The sequence below is a fragment of the Neophocaena asiaeorientalis genome, unplaced genomic scaffold (genome assembly GCF_003031525.2).
Source record: "Neophocaena asiaeorientalis asiaeorientalis breed wild unplaced genomic scaffold, Neophocaena_asiaeorientalis_V1.1 scaffold757, whole genome shotgun sequence".
NCBI lineage: Eukaryota > Metazoa > Chordata > Mammalia > Artiodactyla > Phocoenidae > Neophocaena > Neophocaena asiaeorientalis.
Genome location: NW_020172686.1, coordinates 508,224 through 530,573, shown reverse-complemented (window position 1 = coordinate 530,573; position 22,350 = coordinate 508,224). Strand labels below are relative to the sequence as shown.

Sequence of the window (22,350 nt, the reverse complement as noted above, 5' to 3'; positions counted from 1 at the left end):
TCCCAGCAGCCTGCTCCACTCGGGCCTCGAGCTGGGGGTTCAGGAGAAACAGGACCACAGGGGCAGCCGCGAGGTCCTTTGCTTCCAAGGTTGTTATCCAGAGGATGGCCCTCCTCTCCCCCTTCTCAGGGAAGGGTCTTCACACAACCTCCCCATGACAGCAGACCCCGCGGGAAAAGCCCTGGCACCCCAGTGCCTGCAGAAAAGGCTCCTGGCCACCCTCTGATGGAGCCCCTCACCCTGTACACCCCGACCCCCGGACCCCAGGCTGGGAAACTGCATCCCCGGGGACAGCGCGGGCCTGGAAGGGTCTCTCCTGAAAACCACTCTGGGATTTCTCGTTTCCCTGGGACCTGGGCGCGGAGCCGCTGCCCTTCTGAAGGACGCAGCTCGCACACCCGCCCTGGAGCCCGGGTGGGAAATTAGCCCGGGAGAGGCTGGCATGTGAAGATTTCCTTTAGGAAATTTCCCTACCGTTCATTATCCTTGAAGCTCAAGGAAGAAAAAGGGAGTGAGAAGAAGGCTTGGATTGCTGGAGGGAAGTATCTCAGCCTTGACAGAAGGAGAAAGACGGCTCCCCCGGCACGTGGAAAGGGGAGTGAGGGGCCAGCAGGCCTGGTGTGGGCCCAGGGGTCCTGCGTGCTGGGGGCGGCTGGCCGCAGGCGCAAACCATGTCACTGAAATGGAGCTATTTCCCGGGTCTGAAGGAGGTCAAAACGGGACCCGTGACCAATGGCGTGTTTGTCCCCGTCTCCGCGTGGCTCCGAGCTGCTAGCAGGGTGCAGGTGCGGAGCATCTTGGCTGCGTCGTATGGACCCCCGCCTCGGGGAGGGCATACCTCCCCGCCTTGGCGCACGCGGCTCGCGTCTTCCAGGGGCCGTGGAGCTCGTGCGAGGGTTTAAACCCCGTCCCCCGAGGGGAGTCCAGATCCGGGCCAGTGTGTCTGGTGGACGCGGAGGGATCGCGGGTGTAAGTCGGCTACCAGTGGGGCCAGAGGAGCCCGGAGGAAAGGGGGACGCTCGGGGGGTGGCAGAGGGGCCCCCTCCCAGCACCCAGTCCCCCCCACCAAGCAGGGGAGCGTGGAACGAGGCCCCAAGTAACACACGCACGCTCACATGCACAAAATCACACACAGACGCACACACGTGCATAGAGGTGCACACACAGATACAAATGCAAGCACACAGACACATGTACACACTCACACACACAAAACCACACATAGACCCACACGCACACACACACTCACACATAATTGCTTCTCCGGTCACGGTGGTAGGATAGTGACATTTTCCTGCTGACTGGTCACTTACCCTCTCCTGAGCCGTCACTTCCCGTGCTGCTGGGGGTCTTGGTAAGCACCTCGCCTGCTGGGTAAGTAACAGTCCATAAAAGGGATGGCTCGAAATTCGTTCGACCGTCTACACTGATGGGCTCTAAGTTGATTTCCCTTTGGCCGCTATAACTCACGCTGCAGTGCACGGCTTTGTGCAAATAGCTTTTGGATTAGTCTCCTAGGATAAATGCCAGCTGTGGAATCAGGGGATAAAATAATAACAGCAAACGGTTCCCAGGCTCCAGACACTCCTCTATGCAGTTTTCATCTGCCCAGCAGCCTGTGGAGGAGGCACCGTCCTGCCTCTCACATTATGGGCGGGGAAGCCGAGCACAGAGAAGCTGAGCGACTTGCCCAAGGTCACACAGCCGGTGCGCACCGAGCTGGGTCGTCGTTGCATCACTGCACAGGTATTGTCGGCTCTCTACTCATAGCTTTGGACTTTCCAAGACAGTTGAGCCCACCCACCCCCAGTTTCTCCACAAACTTGCCACCGGTGCATGTGACCCCTGCACCCAGTTCGGCAGCGAGTCTGCAAGATTCTGCACACGCCTTCCCTGTGCTTTTGCAGATTGCCTGGCCACGCCCTGCCTGCGAGCATGTGTTCTTCCTCAAGATGCCGAGAGCAGATGACTCTCTTGTCCCTTGTCACTCTCCTGAAGGCTGAAGGACCCATTTGTGACCTTAATTCTATGCGCTCCCATTTATACAGAACTCCAGAATTCCATGGACTCGAGGATGTGTATTGTCTATGTGTGGGTGTCTGAGTGTGTCTCTGTGTGTGTGTTCACTGCAGGTGTGGGTCTGTGTTTATGTGTGCGGGGGGTGCACATGTGTGTTTCTCTGGGTGTTATCTGTGTGCGTCTGGGTGTGTACGTGTAGGTCTGTGTGTATGTATCTGTGGGTACGTTTGTGGGACCATGTACGTGTATTTCATGTGTCTGTATATCTGTACATCTGTTTGTTGGGTGTGTGTCTGGCCTTGTAGGGGGTGTGTTGCGTGTGTGTCTACACGTGTCTGTGTACCCACCTGTTGCATGTGTGTATTTGTGCATGCATGCGTGTGTGTTGTGTGCATCCATGCATCTGTGTGTGTCCGCGTGTCTGTTGCTTTTACAAGGCAGGAGCCCGGGTGAGGACCCTTTGCAGAGATGCTGCTTGATATATCCCGGCATGTGCACATCAGCCCCGATATAAGGATGCCCCCAGGACGACAAGTCTCCCCCTGCCCGGCCGAACCTGAGAACCCCTCGGCCCTGGCTGTTTTCTGTAAACACAGCAAGAATTTCTCATGCAAATAAATTCCGTGCCAGCTGATTCTGCTTCCATCGCCTTCTGAGTTTAAGTTTATTTTGGAGCTCTGAGCAGTAATAAAAAAATTATTACTAGCTACATCAGACTTGGCAGGGATTTGGTAGTTAAATTCACCAGAGATCGCCTGAGATTTTTGTGTCGTTAAGAAAATGAGAGAAATATCTCTCTTGGTTGGTGAACTATGACTTAACCAAACGCTTGCTATTACACATCACAGATGACATTAAAATTTCGTTGCTGTTAGATTTGTGGCTCAAATGTCATGACTGAACAAACTGGATCTCTTTACAAATAAAAGGATAATCGCCTTTTAATGCCTCTGTTATTCTTGGACAACTCATGGGCATTTGCTTCTGATGTCCTAGTCACATTTAAAAGAAATGCTTCTTTTCAATTGTGATTGAGAACAATTTATCATGGCGTTTTCCTGAGTGACTTCATACCTGTGGGAGCAGCGGGAGGGCACAGCGAGGGGAACGGAGCAGGAAACAGCCTTAGCCTTCAGCCTTGCCAGGACCACAGGGGCCTTCGGGGACAGTGGGGAGCCTTTTTGTTTTTGTTTTTTAATTTATTTGTTCTATTTATTTATTTTTGGCTGCGTTGGATCTTCTTTGCGGTGCGCGGGCTTCTCACTGCGGTGGCTTCTCTTGTTGCAGAGCACAGGCTGTAGGCACGCGGACTTCAGTAGTTGTGGCTCGCGGGCTCTAGAGCGCAGGCTCGGTAGTTGTGGTGCGCAGGCTTAGTTGCTCCGCAGCATGTGGGATCTTCCCGGAGCAGGGATCGAACCCTGTTCCCTGCATTGGCAGGCGGATTCTTAACCACTGCGCCACCAGGGAAGCCCCAGCGGGGAGCCTTTACTAGTCCTCTCAGAGCTCAGAAGAAACTAAGCCCTCAGCCTACAAGGGAGGTGTCTTTGTTTTGAGGGAAACATGTCCTTCAAAAGCTTGGAAGGTCCTGCTTTCCTACAAAACAGAGACTGTGTCTACTTCTTGCTAGCAAGATATTTTTCCATTCTCTTTCCTTTCTCTTTTTTATCCCCCCCGACTAATAGGTACTCAGTATATCCTGCATTCATGATGTGAATGTATCATGAATGAATGAATGAGTCAGCAAATGTGCAGTTCTGTTCACAGTGACACCGTCCACTTTTCTCTGCCACTCTGTCTCACCCTGTCCTGCTTTGACCACCGCTGCTCCATGAGACCAGTGGAGGTCTCAACGCTGATAGATTGTTAATGCATTTTAGAAAAAACTATAACCGGCACATTGACACATGATTTTACAGATACAATTGCTTGGGACAAGGCAAGATTTACTGACATTTTAAGAATATGTAGCTGTAAGTGGAATTATTACAGGAATGATAGTACAGTTGGCAGTCCTTTGCAGACAGCTGCACAGGTTGTGTACTGTACAACTTCAAGGTGTGTCATTCAGAGAGAGTCTGATATTGAAGGGCTTCCTAGGGTTGAGCAGTGCACAGCCTGTGCAACTACTGATACACAGATAAAGTAACGAAGGAGGTAGGCGAGTGACTGATGATCAGGGCAACTAAACAGCTCATTGGGTAAACAGATTTTTTAAAATTTACACTGAGTTGCCTGAATTGAATACTGGTTTTTGTCATCTCTGAGGGACGCAAAGACAAGTCCTAGGCAGCCCTGCCTGTGTCCCAAGCCCTGGGCACAGTGACCAAGCGGAGACCAGGAGTGCAGGGATGAGGTGTGAGGGCTTGGAAAGAGGATGGTGAGCCCACCCAGGCTGTGGAGATCCGGGGCCACACACCAGCAACCAGCTCATGCACTGCCTGCTTCCCTCCAGAACCCCGGCCATGATCGGCTGCTCCTTCGTGGTGGACCGGGAGTACTTCGGGGACATCGGCCTGCTGGACCCGGGCATGGAGGTGTACGGTGGGGAGAACATCGAGCTGGGCATGAGGGTAAGTGTCACTGCCTGGCCACCGAGGTCTCATGAGGGGACCGTCTGCCGAGCAGACCTGTCGGCCTGGCTGGTCCGTGAGCTGCGTGTTACCAGTAAGGGGGATGCAAGGCCCCAAAACTTAGGTCAATGTAAGAAACCTCGATGGCCACGGGACTGGGAAACATTATGAATATGGTAACAAGAGATTGTGTTTTGGATGTGACTTTATTTCTCAAGCCACGCGTTCTGTTGCATTACACTAAAGTGGGGGCTGTTGGTGGGGGTGGAAATTGTAAAAGCTGGTCCTCGGCTTGAGGAGTTTGTGCGATGGCAACGAGGAGAACCACCCTGTTTCGTGGGCTTGTCTTGGTGGATGTGTGTAAAGCAGGGTGCAGATGGGGGTTGTAAGCATCTGAATTCCCCACGGCTGCTCCTGGGGGGGCAGCTTGTAGAGAAGGCTCCAGAGAGGACATTTTCTTCTAGGAATTTTATGATTCCAGGTCTTATGCTCAAAGCTTTAGTCCATTTTGAGTTAATTTTTCTGTACGGTGTAAGATAGTGGTCCAGTTTTACTCTTTTGCATGGAGCTGTCCGGTTTTCCCAGCACCATTTATTGAGGAGACTATCTTTTCCTCGTTGTATATTCTTGGCTCCTTTGTTATAAATTAATTGGCAATGTGTGCATGGGTTTATTTCTGGGTTCTGTATTCTGTTCCATTGATCTATGGAATCTTTTTATGCCAATGCCATATGTTTTTTTTTTTTTTATATAAATTTATTTATTTATTTTTGGCAGTGTTGGGTCGTCGTTTCTGTGCGAGGGCTTTCTCTAGTTGCGGTGAGCGGGGTCCACTCTTCATCGCGGTGCGCGGTGCGCGGGCCTTTCACTGTCTCTGCCTCTCTTGTTGCAGAGCACAGGCTCCAGACGCGCAGGCTCAGTAGTTGTGGCTCACGGGCCCAGTCGCTCCGCGGCATGTGGGATCTTCCCAGACCAGGGCTCGAACCCGTGTTCCCTGCATTGGCAGGCAGGTTCTCAACCACTAGCGCCACCAGGGAAGCCCCCATATGTTTTGATTCTTGTAGCTTTGCAAGGTAGTTTGAAACCAGGGAGTGTGATGCCTCCAGCTTTGTTCTTCTTTCTCAAGATTGCTCTGGGGTCTTTGTGGTTCCATACAAATTATAGGATTGGTTGGTCTATTTCTGAGGAAAAATGTCATTGGCATTTTGATAGGGATGTACTCAATCTGTAGATTGCTTTGGGTAGTACGGTCATTTTAACAACATTTTTCCAATCCATGAGCATGGATACTTTTCCATTTATTTGTGTCTTCTTCAACTTCTTTCATCAATGTCTTGTAGTTTTCAGTGTGCAGGCATTTCACCTCCTTGGTTCAGTGTATTCTTAGGATAAAACCAGGTTGGGTTCGGAGCCCAGTCAAAGGCTAGTATCCTGGGCTCTGTTCATGGCTCAGCAGAATGGTCACAGCATAATTAACATGACGTGACACAGCCCATCCAGAGAGGGATGGGCAGGGCTTTCAAGGACTGTGCACCTGGGGTGCCAAAGGACCCTGCTTCCAGGAGAGTTCGGGTTTGAGCCCTCAGCACCAGGTCGTGGGTTACGACCAGGTCACCAGGTCACCAATTCCTTGCCCTTCACGCACAAGTGCTCCTTCTGAGGTGCTGTGACCCTGCTCCACACAGAATGCTCAGAGGCCCAGGATGGGGAAGCAGCTTAGCCACTGGTACCAGGGGCCGGAGCACAGATCCACACTAGCTCAAGCCTAACTAACCAGCTGGTTAGCTGTCTGCCCAGTGGCGACACCAGAGCCCCCAAATCAAAGAGTTTTTGACACTGGATCTGTTAGCCTTGACAGAGTACCGTCACCCGGGAGGCCTAAAGCCACGGCCCCCTCCTCTTACTGCACTGAGGCTGGAGTCTGAAGTCTCTGGGGCTGCGCCCCCTGGGGGCTCCCAGGGAGGGTCCTTCCTGCCTCTCCCAGCTCCCGGTATTTGCTGTGAACCCTGGTGCTTGTAGATGCGACCCTCCAATCACATGGCTGTCTTCTCCCTGTGTCTTTACGTCCCTTCCCTCTGTGTGTGCTCCCCGTTAAAAGGACACCAGTCACACTGGATTAGGGCCCACCTGAATGACCTTGTTTTAACCTGATTACTCCTTTATTTATTTTTTTTTTTAAAGAAACACTGTTTTAAGTTTTCTCTTTTTTTTAGATTTTTTTTTTTTTTTTTTTTTTTTTTTGCGGTACGCGGGCCTCTCACTGCTGTGGCTCTCCCATTGCGGAGCACAGGCTCCGGACGCGCAGGCTCAGCGGCCATGGCTCACGGGCCCAGCCGCTCCGCGGCACGTGCGATCTTCCCGGACCGGGGCACGAACCCGCGTCCCCTGCATCGGCAGGCGGACTCTCAACCACTGCGCCACCAGGGAGGCCCAGACCTATTTTTAATTAATTAATTAACTAATTAATATTTTGGCTGCATTGGGTCTTCATTGCTGCGCACGGGCTTTCTCTAGTTGCAGTGAGCGGGGGCTACTCTTCATTGTGGTGTGCGGGCTTCTCATTGCGGTGGCTTCTCTTTGTTGCGGAGCACGGGATCTAGGTGCGCGGGCTTCAGTAGTTGTGGCTCACAGGCTCTAGGTGCGCAGGCTTCAGTAGTTGTGGCGCACGGGCTTAGTTGCTCTACGGCATGTGAGCTCTTCCCGGGCTAGGGGTCGAACCTGTGTCCCCTGCATTGGCAGGTGGATTCTTAACCACTGTGCCACCAGGGAAGTCCCTGATTATTCTTAATTATCAGCATTGCCAGCACCAAGAGTGTCCCATCCAGGGGCAGAGTAACTTGGACAGCTGTTGGTGCCCCAGTTGGTGATGCCCTCTCTCCAGGGGAAGCTGACTGAGCTTGGTCATGGGTCCAAACTGTGAAGCAGGGCAGCTCCAACGGCCTGGAAGTGACGGTGGCCCACGGGGCTCTGGCTGTGTGGGAGCGAGGCTGCCAGCAGCTGGGAAGCTAGAGCCGGAGGCCAGGGATGTGACCCCCACGCTGTCACCTCTGACCTCACTGCCGTGGCCTCCGACCCCTCTTCAGAGAGGCCAAGACTCAGGGTTTGGGGACGGCCAGTGAACTGAGCAAGTCCTGCAGCAGCAGGTGGGCCACGAGCTCCCACCCACCAGCAACCAAGCCTGAGGTTCAGAGCTGTTTCTGGATGTAAAACAAGAGGAAGCCAGCGTGTGCAGTGACTTCCCAATTTTTAGGACATTATATGGGACGAGAATCACAGTTAGCCAGGACGCTGAGTCCTGATGATACCGACCAGGGTTCTTGGCCTTCCCCAGTCGATAGAAATTGGCCTGAGGCCAGACAGGAAATTCAGGCAAGGCTTTCCTGGGGCCCCTGCTGCAGCTGGTCGGGGGTGGGGGTGTCGGAGAACAAACAACAGCTTCCCTTGCTTGCCTGCTCCCTGAGGGGGGGGCTGGTCCCTTACAGGGGGTGAGGGTAGGGGTGTGTCCAGGGGTCGGGCTGGAGGCGTGGCTCAGGTGGTCTGCCCAGCGCTTAGGCGGTGCTGAGCGCAGGGGGCCTGCTCGGTGCCCTGCTTTTGCTCCCGGCTCTTCAGAAGGGGCAGTTGGGTTTTATTTGGTCTTTTTGTATCTTTTGTCCAGAATTTGCAGCAGCTGCTCACGTGTGCATTTATTTTTCGTCCCGTATAGTTTCTTCGTATTTATTGCTGGAGGAGAGGTGTGTCCAGGTACAAGCACTGCAGCAGAGGGGCCCGGGTTCCAGGTCCCAGCCTGTCTCACTGAGGCCCCAGGGTGCTGTGACAGCCGCTCCACCACTCAGAGCGCTGAGCAGAGCACGTTCACAGGCAGAGCAGGAGGGGCCAGGAGACCTACCAGAAGGGTGAGGCTGGTCTCTGGGTCTGGTTCTCAGACTCCAGCCGCACCAGAATCCCTTAGAGGCTCCTTAAAATAGATCACTGGGCCCCAACCCAGAGATGTGGATTCAGTATGGCAGGGTGGAGCCCGGGAATCTTTTTTTTTTAATTCATTTATTTATTTATTTTTGGCTGCGATGGGTGTTCGTTGCTGCGTGCGGGCTTTCTCTAGTTGCAGCGAGTGGAGGCCCCTCTTCGTTGCGGTGCGCGGGCCTCTCATTGCGGTGGCTTCTCTTGTTGCGGAGCACGGGCTCTAGGCACACGGGCTTCAGTAGTTGTGGTACGCGGGCTCGGTAGTTGTGGGTCACGGGCTCTAGAGCGCAGGCTCAGTAGTTGTGGCGCATGGGCTTAGCTGCTCTGCGTCATGTGGGATCTTCCCAGGCCAGGGCTCGAACCTGTGTCCCCTGCACTGGCAGGTGGATTCTTAACCACTGCGCCACCAGGGAAGCCCAGCCAGGAATCTTAATTTCCAACAAATTCCCAAGGGCCACTGACTCTGTTGGTCCAGGGAACCCACTTTGAGAACAAGCCTCCGCCCAGCCGCCACCCTGCAGACCGTAAGCCAGCCAGGCTTGCTCTGCACAGGGCCTGGAGCATTACTGAGCGCTCTGTAAATACCCACGGATGGACGGAAGGACAGCAGCCAGGGGCCAGGCCCCGGGGTCTCCTGTGGCCAAGCTCTGCTGATGTGGGGCTGAACTCTGATTGGTTTGGGGTCCTTGTGGATTTTGTGGGTTTTTTCTGGGGTTTCATTTAAAGTTTTTGTTTGTCTGTAGGGACTTAGGTCACAGAAAAGATTATTTAAGGCTAGTTTTTAAAAATTTATATACAGTTTATTGAAGTTACACCTTTCCAAACCTGTTTGCTTTAAGCTTTTAAGTTAAACCTAGAGACCATATTATTGTGGTTATAAATAAAGTAAGAACACTCAGCTTCCCCTTTTCTTTGATTAATGCTTGATTAACTCAGTTTAACAGATTAGATGCTATTAAACAACGATCAGTTCCATTTCTGCCTTCAGTTAATTAAATTCCCTTGAACTTTTAAAATGACACTTACAAATGTGGCATATTTTCTTTTCTCTTTAAGCACATTGAACGCCTGATATCATTGCAGAAATTCCCCTAAGCGCTTAAAAAACTCTAGAGTGTCTAGTATATGAAACTTACACCAAATCTCAACTTCTCTGAAGCATTTCGGTATTGTTTGCAAATGTTTAAAATTCTCTGACAAGGTCCAATTTTAAATCACAAATTGAGAATCAGTCCTCAGTTATACATTTTAAAATGGAATCAGAGGAATCAGAGCCGGCAGAGTCTTCAGTATGCGGACTTTTCTCAACTGTTTTCGTCATTAAAGACAAATCCTTTCCAATGATTCCTGAACCTGGCAGAAAGTACCAGCTCTCCGTGTTTGATTGAGTCCTGCACCTCTACACTGGATTCTAATCCTTCCCAGTGTTAGAGGATGTCAGCTCGGGAACCACAGTCAGAGTCCCAAGGAAGCTGCAGAGCCCCTGGGGGCTGCCCCTGACCCCTGGCCTGGGTGTGGGTAGCAGGGGGCTCAGTGGACATGCGCCTGGGTGGAGGGACCGCCCTGGGGGGGATGAACCGCCACTGGAGACGCAAGGCGCCCACACAGGGAGGGGCAGGGGAGAAGCGCCCCGACAGACCTCTTGCGCCCTGTCTCCTTCCAAACCAAACCCAGCTGGGAGCCTGAGGGCAGGAAGGGACCTGCCTGGAAGGGCGACCGGGCCTTGCCAACCCAGCCAGGTGGGCCCGGCCAGGGGTTGTGGGCCATGAGGGCGGGGACCCCCAGGGGCTCGCAGTGGCTCAAGTCGGGGGCAGTGCAGGGTCAGGCAGAAGCCAGCATGGGGGAACCGACCAGGGAGGGAGAAACAGTGGGTGTGGGCGAGGTGAGAAGACGCCAGGTGTTGGGGAGGCCGGACGAGGGCAGCAGCCACATCCCGCATGCCGGGGAGAGAGAGAAGTGAGGCTGAACGCCACCGCCGGCATCCAGGAAGCAGGCTGTGTACGGGTAAGGTTAGGGTCGGGGTCCATCTGAGACCCCGATCTGTCCGAAAGAGAACTCGGTATGGGGGGTGGGGGAGACAGTGCCCTGGGTGTCACCACGTAGGCGCCTGGGAGAGGGCGATGGAGAGACGGGCCAGTCTCCATCCCTGGTGGCACCTGGGTGGGAATATCCTCCTGGAGGATTTTGCAGCATGGGGAACGGGGAAGGAGGTGAGCCTCCACGAAGGAGCGCCTCCTGAAGGAGAGGCAGGAGCCTGTTGCCGTGGTAACTAACTGGGGGCACGAGACACCTCACTGGGAAGAGAGGGCACCCTGCGCAGGGGTCGGGGAGACAGAGGGGACGGGGCGGGGGGTGACCCGAACGTAACATGAGCAGTGCCCACGCCCACCACGTACAGTGCGCGGCCCGCAATGAGGGGGCGTCCAGAAGTGGGGTAGGTTCCCAGTGCACATAGGGGACAGCCGAGGCCGCATGGGGCTCACGGGGTGCTGACCGGCGCAGGCGGAGGGCAGAGCTGGGGAAAGCCCCCGGTCTCAGCTGGTGAGGCAGGGAAGGGTCCAGGTGTGGAAGCTCCCTTGCACCCAGCTGTAGCTGGGAGCCCTGAGCTCTGTGAACGCACGGTGACTGCGGGTTTGGCCATTAGACAGCGACAAAGGGCCAGGTTGATGCTCCCCTGGGAGAGTTCTAGCTGGTGGTCACAGTGACAAGGGATTGGAAGGCAGAAACCCTCCGAGGTTTTGAAGAAGGGGCGTCCAGCAAAAGGAGGCCCGGCAGCAGGCTCCGTCTGGCCCTGGTGCTTTGACCACAGGTGGGTCCCCAACACCCCTGGTCTGGGTCTCCACTTTGTAAAGGGGGCTCTGGGCTCTGAGCTGGGCAGGGTCCCCCTAGCTGTCGGGGAGGGGTCTGGGGTTGGCGTTGCCTGTGGGACATCAGGGGACGTTTGCTGACTGGGGTGATGCAGGTGTAGGTGTAGATATGGATTAGGTGTGGAAATGGGTATGGATGTAGCTACAGAGGCGTAGATATAGATATTGCTGTAGATCTGGATATAGATATGGATAGACAGGCATGTAGAATCCATACAGATGATATAGATATGCATATACAGAATCACACATACTTATGTACATTAAGTGTACAGGTGTGCGTATATATTTTTTTGAACTTTTATTTTTTTCAGTTATAGATATATATACATTCTTTTTTCTATTCTTTTCCATTGTGGTTTATCCCAGGATATTGAATATAGTTCCCTGTGCTATACAGTAGGACATGTTGTTTATCCATTCTGTATATAATAGGTTACATCTACTAGACCCAAACTCCCACTCCATCCCTCCCCCACCCCTTTCCCCCTTGGCAACCACAAGTCCATTCTCTTTCATAGATAGGTTCATTTGTGTCATGTTTTAGACTCCACATGTAATTGATATCATATGGTATTTGTCTTTGTCTGACTTACTTCACTTAGTATGCTAATCTCTAGTTGCATCCATGTTACTGCAGATGGCATTATTCTATTCTTTTTTATGGCTGAGTAATATTCCACTGTATATATGTACCACATCTTCTTTATCATTCATCTGTTGATGGACATTTAGGTTGTTTCCATGTCTTGGCTATTGTGAATAGAGCTGCTATGAACATGGGGGTGCATGGATCTTTTTGCATTATAGTTTGGTCTGGAAATATGCCCAGGAGTGGGATTGCTGGATCATATGGCAACTCTATTTTTATAAACTTTTATTGTTGACTGGATTTAAGGTAGCTTGCCAGGAAACAGGAAAATCCCAGCAAGATAAAGTAAATTATAAATAGCAAGAAAGAAGAAAGAAAAAATCAGACAGAGACATGGAAGGGAGGTGGGACCTCCACGGGCGAGCCCGGAGGCCGGGATCAGAGCCCCAGGACCTCGCCTCTGGCGTCAGGTAAAGGCAGGCCCACCATCCAGGGGCAGCAGGCTGTCCTTGCCGAGGCCTGGGGGTGGGGAAGGCCGGCGGGATGCCTCAGTGATGCCTGCCCTGAGCTTTGCGGGCTGCCCTCTGCTGTTAACAGCCAGTGGCAGGAAGCCCATGGGCCCGAGGGCAGCAGCTCCACTGTCTGTGCCCCGGGCCGGGGGCTCCGGCTCAGTCCCTGAGTTTAGGGCAGGGTCTCCTTACAAGCCCAGCAGCCCCGTGGGCCACAGCAGAGCGCAGAGGAGCGAGGCAGCGGGCCCGGGCCGTGGGGGGGTCAGAGTGGGCAGGTGTGCCCCGCCCCCGTTTAGAGCAGGGACGAGATTCATTTCAAGCCATCTTTCCTAAATGTCGTTCTCAGTGGAACAGTTGTTTAACGTCATACAGCAATGTGGCCCCGTGGCCGTCCCGGACCCACGGCACTGGAGCAGTTCCACACACCACCGCTGGGGGGCGGGGTGGGCCACGCTGTCCTCCATGTTCCCGGCCTCGGGGCTGTGCCCGCAGGGTCCCCTGCAGGCTGCACGTCCAGGTCCTGCAGACGCTCTGGCGGGGCCGGGCTGGGCATCCCTCCCCCATGCCTGGGGCTCCAGCTCCTGCCCTGACAGTCCCTAGGTGCTTCCGGCAGCTTCCAGGGAGAGGCCTGGGCGCTGTGCACCCCGTGCCCCGCACAGCCCGGCTGTTGCCTGTCGCTGGCTGCCTGAGCCCCGCCCTCCCCACCGCCCGCCCTACCGGTGACCAGTCCTGTGTTGCATCCCCTGTTTGAAACGACCGGATTAGTTTCTGTTCTGATCGGGGGTGCCTCGCAGCCCTGGGCAGTGTCCTCCCAGAAAAGCCACCTGTCCCTGGAGGAGGGGGGCCTGGGTAGAAGGCCTCCATCTCACAGGACACGAAGAGGGACAGGGAGTGAATGGAACGCGGGCCCAAAGCCCAGGATGGAGGCTGGACGGCGAATCCCCGCTGAGGGTGGATGCGATGGTAGATGGGATTGTTTCTTGAGTTTCTCTTTCTGATCTTTCGTCGTTAGTGTATAGGAATGCAACAGATTTCTGTGTATTAATTTTGCAACCTGCAACTTTACCAAATTCATTGAGCTCTGGTAGCATCTTTAGGAATTTCTACATATAGTATCATGTCACCTACAAACAGTGACAGTTTAACTTCTTCTTTTCCAAGCTGGATTCCTTTTTTTTTTCTTTTTCTTCTCTGATTGCCGTGGTTAGGACTTCCAAAACTATGTTAAATAAAAGTGGCAAGAGTGGACATCCTTGTCTTGCTCCTGATCTTAGAGGAAATGCTTTTTGCTTTTCACTGTTGAGTATGATGTTGGCTGTGGGTTTGTCGTATTTGGACTTTATTATGTTGAGGTATTTTCCCTCTATGCCCACTTTCTGGAGAGTTTTTATCATTAATGGGTGTTGCAATTTGTCAAAAGGTTTTTCTGCATCTATTGAGATGATCATATGGTTTTTCTCCTTCAGTTTGTTAATATGGTGTATCACGTTGATTGATTTGCGAATATTGAAGAATCCTTGCATCCCTGGGATAAACCCCACTTGATCATGGTGTATGATCCTTTTAATGTGTTGTTGGATTCGAATTGCTAGTATTTTGTTGAGGATTTTTGCGTCTATGTTCATCAGTGATATTGGCCTGTCGTTTTCTTTTTTGTGGTATCTTTGTCTGGTTTTGGTATCAGGGTGACATCAGGTGGCCTCGTAGAATGAGTTTGGGAGTGTTCCTTCCTCTGCAGTTTTTTGGAACAGCTTCAGAAGAATAGCTGTTAGCTCTTTAAGTGTTTAATAGAATTTGCCTGTGAAGCCATCTGGTCCTGGACTTTTGTTTGTTGGTACTTTTTGTTTTTGTTTTATAAGTTATATTGACTCTTTTTAAAAATTTTATTTATTTAATTCATTTATTTTTGGCTGCGTTGGGTCTTCGTTGCTGTGCACAGGCTTTCTCTAGTTGCGGCGAGTGGGGGCTACTCTTCGTTGCGGTGCCTGGGCTTCTCATTGCTCTCTTGCTGCAGAGCACAGGCTCTAGGTGCACGGGCTTCAGTAGCTGCAGCATGCGGGCTCAGTAGTTGTGGTTCGTGGGATCTAGAGCACAGGCTCAGTAGTTGTGGCACACGGGCTTAGTTGCTCCGTGGCATGTGGGATCTTCCCAGACCAGGGATAGAACCGGTGTCCCCTGCATTGGAAGGTGGATTCCTAACTACTGCACCACCAGGGAAGTCCCAAAAGTGTGGTTTTGAGACAGGCTGGGACCTGGGACCCTTTACTGGAGTGCTTGCAGCTGGACAACAGAATACGAAGAAAGTATAAGGGACTAAAAATAACTGCACGCATGCTCAGTTGGGGCAAATTTTGAACAATAAGGTACAAAAATGCCACAAACCAACTGGCATTTGTGAGGTGCAGGGAGCAAAACCGGGTCCTGCCCACGATCCCTGCACATGGCATCACTGAGTGGGTGGGCAGACCGCCTAAGGCACCCCTCTGGCCTGAGCCCTGGACCCACCCCTACCAGCTCCCCATTTAAGGGACCAGCCCACCTTCCCCGGGAGCTGGCAAGCCCACCTCTTACTAGTTCTCACTCCCTGGTGCTTCAGCACAGCCCTGATAAAGCCGCGCCTGAATTCCTCACCTGGCCTCTTATCAACGTCTACTGGTTAAAAAACCCAGGTCGGCGTCAATCCCACCTGGAATTCAGCTCATCTCCGGCCTGCACCCTTCTGCCTTCTCATCCACTCTACGTAAAAGCTAAGAGAGGGCTATTTCAACCTCATTAGGGCTTCCCCACCCTGAGAATTAATCCCAAACTCCCTCCCATGGTGTGCAGGACCCTCTCACCATCCTGCTGACCATGTGTCCCGGTGCCCACTCTCTTGCCCACCAGCACCAGCCCCTGACCTTCGGCCTCCCTTGTCCAAACCGAGCTCCATCCCCCTCAGCCCAGGAGCCCCGCCCAGCCTGGCTGCTTCCTGACCCTTGGTCTTGGCCCTGCCCAGCCACAGCCCACCAAAGCCTGGCTGTGTCTCCTCGCACGACACGGCTCTATCCATCACTGTCTCACTGGTTTGCTTATTTTTTACTGCCTGTCTCCCGCCTCCGTCACCAGTTGGGATGTGAGTGAGTCCTTGTGCCCAGGGCTGGGTCTCCTTCACTGCTGCATGCGACTGCCTGTCGACGTTTAGGTTTACTTACAGAATAGATAGATGGATCATTTGGGAAAGAGGGGGCCTCTGTGCTGTGCTAAGTGCTGGGTCGGTGGGGGGCGGGTATCAAAGGGAAGCAAGCTGTTCATTTGCTGAGCAGTGTCTTGTTGATGAATATGAGTGTCCGGGTGCCGACCACCATCCTAGGTGCTGGGGATTCAGCAGGGTACACACGTCCCCTCATCCCCAGGGTAGCAATGTCTGGGATGGGGGAGGTTGTCATTTTAAAAGGGATAATCAGGGAAGGGAATACAGAGATGTGACATCTGAGCAGACATGAAGGAGAGGAAGCAAGCTGTGTGGCTATGGGGAAGTGTTCCCGGCGAGGGAACAGCAAGTGCAAAGGCCCTATGGCAGGAGCCTAGCCCTCCTGGCAGAGCCCATGAGCGGCCCTGGCCCACGTGCTCCTCCCCCGCCTTCCTGGAACCCCTGCTCCCGCCCAGATGGCCCTTGAAGCCACTGCTGAATCCGATCCGTCGTTAACACAGATGGCCACGCAGCCCTTCTGATAGATTCAGTCCAATTAGAGGAGTAATTCTGTGGTCTCGAGGCTAATTTACATTTCTGTGATTGTCGAAATGCCAACTGCTCCTCCAGTAATGAGGAAAGTCCTCGAGCCAATTAGGGGGAAATGAATCCGTCGCGTCCGTTAGGTTTAATAAAGGTCAAGACAGAATCAAGAGGCACGCGCCTGGTTAGGCAAAGTTCTGCCACACAGAGATTGGAAATCGTTCGCTTCTCTATTTTAAAACGTTCCGACTCGCTGCCTTCCCAGGGTGTTACAGGCAAACCTCTCAGCACGGAGGGCAATTACTGGGCCTTCAACTCCCGACCCTCTGAGGGGCTGTCTTAGCGCTAGACGTCTGGGGGCCGGGTGGTAGGTTTTCCCTATTCCCCAGGAGTGGATCGTCACAGGCTCCTGTCCTGCCAGAGCAGGGAAGTGGCCTCGTTACTCGTGCAGGAATCCACGCTGCTCCACGGGCCACACCAGAGGGGCTGTGGGTGTCCCCCAGGCTGGTCCTGGACCTTTCTTGGTGGCAGTGGGGAGTAGACTGTGAAGTCCCATCTGGTTCTGCTTCAGGAAGGGCTTGTTCTAGTCACAAGTGGGTCTGTCTGCCTGATAAGATGAGGACGCGCGTCCTCTCCCCAGTAGCCCACAGGGGGACCCCTCACCTGCCCAGTCAGCCTCCGCTCCCCCAAACAGATGACCCAGGCCTCCAGACAGTGGAAGCAGATGCAACGCGGGAGAGGGAAAGTCTCATCCACTTGAGTGTTCTGTGGAAAAGCCCCTGTGGCTACATGGGGTCATCAGCTGTCCCCTTGAGACTTGCCTTTGGAGGTGGCCCTGCCCGTCAGCCACCTGGGCCACCTCCTTTCTGAGCCTCAGTTCCCACTTCTGTCCCCAAGGGGCGTATAGGACACAACTCCTGGGGCCGGCTGGGGATTAAATGAAACGTAGCCAGCATGTGACGGTGCTCATTGTGCAGGGATTTCTGGGATACTCTGGTTCTTCCCTTTATAAGAGCGACTTTTATTAGAAAAACACAAGGTCAGCTAACAGGAACAAAATTAAGTCACCCAGGATTCTGCCTCTGTCGTCGCCAGGGTGGACATCCTCTCAGAGGTGCCTTGCATGTGTCTAAAATTCTCTCCATGTGCACATAATGTGCGCCACATTTTGGCTTCTGTTTTATATATGTGTGCATTTCTTGAAAGCCATGACCCCAACAGTTACTCGGCAGTGGGTCTCTGTCTATAATGGGGCAGCCCCTCCACACGGCACAGCCCTGAAGTCGTGTTCTCGTGTCTGGATCTTCCTTCATGTCTCAGCATTTCCTCAGGATGAGCTTCTAGAAATGGAATTGCTAGATCAGCTGAAACACATAATTTTATGGCTTTTGATACAATTTGCCAAATCCCCCGCCCTGCCCCCCACAAAAGTCTGTGTGTGGTGTGTGTCTGTGGTGTGTGTGTGTGTCATGTGTATGTGGTATGCGGTGTGTGTGCTGTGTGTTATGTGTGTCTGTCTGATTACGTGGTGTGTGTCTGTGTATGTGGTGTGTGTGGTGTGTGTGTGTGGTGTGTGTGTGTTTTCTCAAATGGTACATGAGGAGGCAGTTTCCCAGGCATATAACACATGTGATCTGATTAAATATAATCTCCCTTTTTTCATACATGACAGACACACAGGGAATGTCTTGTTGTTTAACTTGCTTCTCTTCAATTACTAATGAGGTTAATTTTTTTTTTTTTTTGCGTTACGCGGACCTCTCACTGCTGTGACCTCTCCCGTTGCGGAGCACAGGCTCCGGACGCGCAGGCTCAGTGGCCATGGCTCACGGGCCCAGCCGCTCCGCGGCACGTGGGATCTTCCTGGACCGGGGCACGAACCCGCGTCCCCTGCATCGGCAGGCGGACTCTCAACCACTGCGCCACAAGGGAAGCCCGAGGTTAATATTTTTGTACATTTGTTGACCATATATTTTTCTTTCTTTGCTAATCTTTTTCTCATGACGTCCCTCATTTTCTAGTAGATTTTAAGAGCACTTCATACATTAGGGATATTAACTCTTTACTGTGTGACACGAGTGCTTTCCTTGTTCTTAATTTTATGATGTTGACTTTTTATAGAGAGAAATTTTTAATGTAAGTACCTACTTTTTTATTAAATGGCTTGTGTATTTGCTGTCCTTCTTAGAAAGGCCTATTTGAAAGACTATTTGACCACATTTCCTTCTGACACTTTTATAGTTCCTTTTTTACATTAAAATCTCTAGTCCACTTGGAATATGTTATTTATATAAGTAAGGTTGTGATATTTCTTTATACTGTTTTAAATGATGGACTATCTCTTTTCACACCATCCGCTAAGCATTCCATCCTTTCCCGCTGATGAGAAAGGCGACCTTTATCATATTCTAAGTGCTTCTAGATACACTTGTGTCTATTTTGAACTTTTTACTTTTAGCCATTATCTCCTGCTTTATAAAATATGCTAATGTCTAGCAATTGAATGCTTCCTCATTGTCATTTTAGAATCTTCCTGGCTGCTCTCTTGCTTTTCCTCTTTTGTATGAACTTAGAAACATTTTATCAGACTCTGTCCACCTGTACATCAGTTGAGTTTACAGAGTGTCACACAGGAATGGATGGGAAGATAGTCCCGGGCCCTGAATCCCTCGTGTTCTATGACCCTTTGCCTTGTATTCTTCTTGAGTCCTGGTGTACGTCATCAGCCTGAGGCTTCTGTTTTACGGATCCAGAAAGTGCTCGGGTTCTTAGTATGTGGCCTCACCTGATCTGGAAATCCTGTTGGATGCCTGGTGAGGCTGTGCCATCGACCCTCCAGGTCCCTTCAGAGCTCATCCACTTTACCACATCTTCCTCATCCTGCCATGTGTTCTGGGTAATGTCCTCAGCTCCATATTCCAGTGAACAAATTCTACCTTCAGCCAGGTCCAGATGACTATTTAAGCCACCTACTCAGCTTTGCCTTTCAATTTTAATGAATGCATCTTATATTTATGAGACCTTCCGGTGGTGTTTTTCATACCTGCTTGTTCTTTTTTATAACTACCTGTTGTGATTCATAACCTCCTGTTCTGTATTCATGAGTGCTTTTCCCTCATTCCTCATCTCTTTGAAAAAGGTTAATAGTCTGCTTAAGACCTTCTTAGTCACTTTTTCTCTCTCTCTTTCCTTGGGTTTAAATCCACCCATCTTTGGATTTGTTGGCGGCTCTCCTGGAATCGGGTTTCCTTGTGTGCTATATCTTCACAGCACACTCACTCCTTCCTGGGAGGAAGTTTCAGGTTATCTTGTCCCCAGATCCGTGGCTCAGAATTTAGTGGCTTAGGGGTTTTTTCCCTTTTTTTCTTTTTATTGAACCATAGTTGCTTAGTGATAGTTTTTACCCCGAGATCTCCAGTTTCACTTCTCATGCAGAGAACCAGATTGATTCCAGATGCTGGGTACATGTCTGCTTCCTCTCTTGGTGGATTATTTCTGGCCGAACCCCAGGGATCAGTCAGAGCTGGTTTCGCCTTCTACTCGTAATCAGGGAGCCTAGTCTCAGCCCCAGGCTTCACACAAGGATCCTGGCTACACATTCAGCCCCCCGCCCCTTGTAAGGGTTAGATGCGTTTGCCTTAGAGCTTCAGCCTCACTTACATCAGTGCATTTCTGCTCTCTCTGAGCTAAGCGGAATTTCATCTTGCTTTCTAGTATATATTTTTAACTTTTAAAATCATTTTGTCTATCATTTCTATATGTTTGGGGCAGATAGGGGAGATTTTCACATCCATGATATTAGCTAGATGTCTTCTTTTTCATTTCATCCGGCTGCAGTGGGCTTGGTTCCATGGCAGTCATGACCTAAAAAGTATAGCCTCACTTCTGTTTGACGACAGAAAACTCAATAAGATGTGGTCCCACCCTCAAGTAGTGTTCAAGGGACAGAGCTTCTGAAGTAGACGATTATGCCAAGTGCTCAAAGTACTAATGAGAAGGTGGGGGGAGGGATGAGAGGCCTCAGCATTTAGCACAGCTGTTCTCAAATTGCAGCAAACATCAGAACCGACCCCCCAAAGTCCTTATTAAAACATTCCCAGAGTTTCTGATTCAGCAGGAATGCAGCCGGAGTGCAGCCTGAGAATCTGCATTTCTAAGGAGTGTCCGGGGATGCTGATGTTTCTGGTCCAAGGACCACACTTTTTTTTTTTTTATTTTTGGCCGCCTTCCCCAACCAGGGATTGAACCTGGACCCCTGGCAGTGACAGCACCAAGTCCTAACCACTGGACCGCCAGGGAATTCTCCAAGGACCACACTTTGCGCACCACTTGTTTAGAAGGAAGGAAACTGGTTTTTTCTTTTCTTTTTTTTTGAGACGTTCAAAGCATTCAGTGAAACAAGTGGGAGGAATCTGGAACGAAAACTCAGCTTGAAAGTTTCTGGCATAAGAACAGAACACTGAAACAGCAGTTTTCATAGCATATGTGTGTGTATATATATATAACCTCAGATAGTCCGGGAAGAGATGTGTTCTGGTCAAAAATTTATGAATCGAGCCCAACTGATCCCTGGGAGATGGGACTTGCTTTTCCAAAGCTAAATGCAGTCAAATTCTGCCCCTGGAGATGAATCATTCCTGCAGAGCGAGGAGTCTGTGTGACAAGAGGGAGGCATCAGCCTTGGCTGCCCTGTAGGAATTGGACCTGGGCTGGGGGGGCGGGGCGGGCAATTGAGCAGATTGTAAATCTTTTTTAAAAATCAGGTTCCATGTGAAATCTCTAAACATGAGGCACATCGTTTTCTTCAGGGTGAATATAAAGCCCTGCTTTTTGTTAAAGGTGGAAACTCTGTACGGCCAAAAGGAAGATGATGGTTGGTACCTCTTGGGTATGTGCCAGGTGTGAGGCAGGATGCCTGGGTTCCTGTCAGCCTCAGCCTGGACCACTGGTGCATCCGACCTTTTTCCTTGAGGCCTGGGCTAGGAACACTGAGCTTGCTTCGCCTCTCAATTTGATTTCCTGATCTTAATACAGCTTTGCACATTGCCTAGAGTCATGTTGATTGTATGCACTAATGCGGATGAATGGGTGGGTGGATGGATGGGTGGATGGATGGATAGATGAGTGGATGGATAGATTGGTGGTTGGTGGATAGGTGGTGGGTGGATGGATGGATGAGTAGATGGGTGGATGAATGGGTTTATCAATGAGTGAATGGGTGGGTGGATGGACAATTTGATCAGTTTTAGATCCATGGATTATTACAAAGGTAAAGAAGAGAGAGGCCAACCTGAGTAGATGTTGGCCATAGCTTGACAGGCAAAGTCCCATCCTCAGTATTTTCAAGGTGAAAACCAGCTTCTATCATGTTCAGTGGATCCCAACACCCAGAAGGGAACGTGTGTGTTCATCACATGTAAACCTAGGAGTTAAGAACTAAATTATCCCCAAGTTGTCCTCACCGTTTACAAACGCAGGCTAGCCCAAGGACGACAAGCCCAGAGACTCAAGAAGATGTTCCTCATAATACACAGCCTGGACAAAGCCAGCTTTAAACTCAGAACAGCACTCAGCAAAGACGTCAGCTTCAGCCCCTGTGGCTCTCTCGGGTCTTGCCAATGAGTCCCCTGCTCACCGGTCCAAAGAGAAAACACACTCCCCACAGACTGTGGAACCCCTTCCCAGAGTGATGAGGGTACATGGATGGATGTCAGGAGGAAGATGCCCAGTGAATGCCAGGGACACATCGACGGGAAGCCAGGATTGGGTGCTGCAGGCCTGGGGACCCACCGACATCTGCCATGAGCCTCCTGCCATAGAAAATGCCTTTCAGTGCTGCAGGGTGGCACAGTGAGGAGATGCCAGGCTGGGCTCCCACACCCCACCTCCAGCTTCCCCACTCTGCCTGTTACGCTGCTTGTTCGGAACCAAGGGATTGACTCACGCGGACGAGCCCACGTGGGAGAGGCCTCGGAAACGCCAGCCCCTCCCCAGCTCTGGCACAGACGCCCCTTAGAAGGGATGAATGGAGGTGGGCCGTTCTGGACCTCTCATTTGCTTCTCCAACCTTCGCTCAGCACGCGCTCCTTCTCTTCCACGGGGTCTCCCACGCAGGCGGATT

At 51.6% G+C, this 22,350-nt stretch overlaps 1 protein-coding gene across 1 annotated transcript in view; it reads left to right on the top strand.

Moving 5' to 3' along the window:
- Positions 1 to 22,350, top strand: part of GALNT9 (polypeptide N-acetylgalactosaminyltransferase 9) — a 90,650-nt gene that overhangs the window by 50,084 nt on the left and 18,216 nt on the right. Inside the window, exon 6 of the mRNA XM_024739879.1 lies at positions 4,472 to 4,589. Coding sequence (XP_024595647.1) covers positions 4,472 to 4,589 — 118 coding nt within the window. The remainder of the gene's footprint in view (positions 1 to 4,471; positions 4,590 to 22,350) is intronic.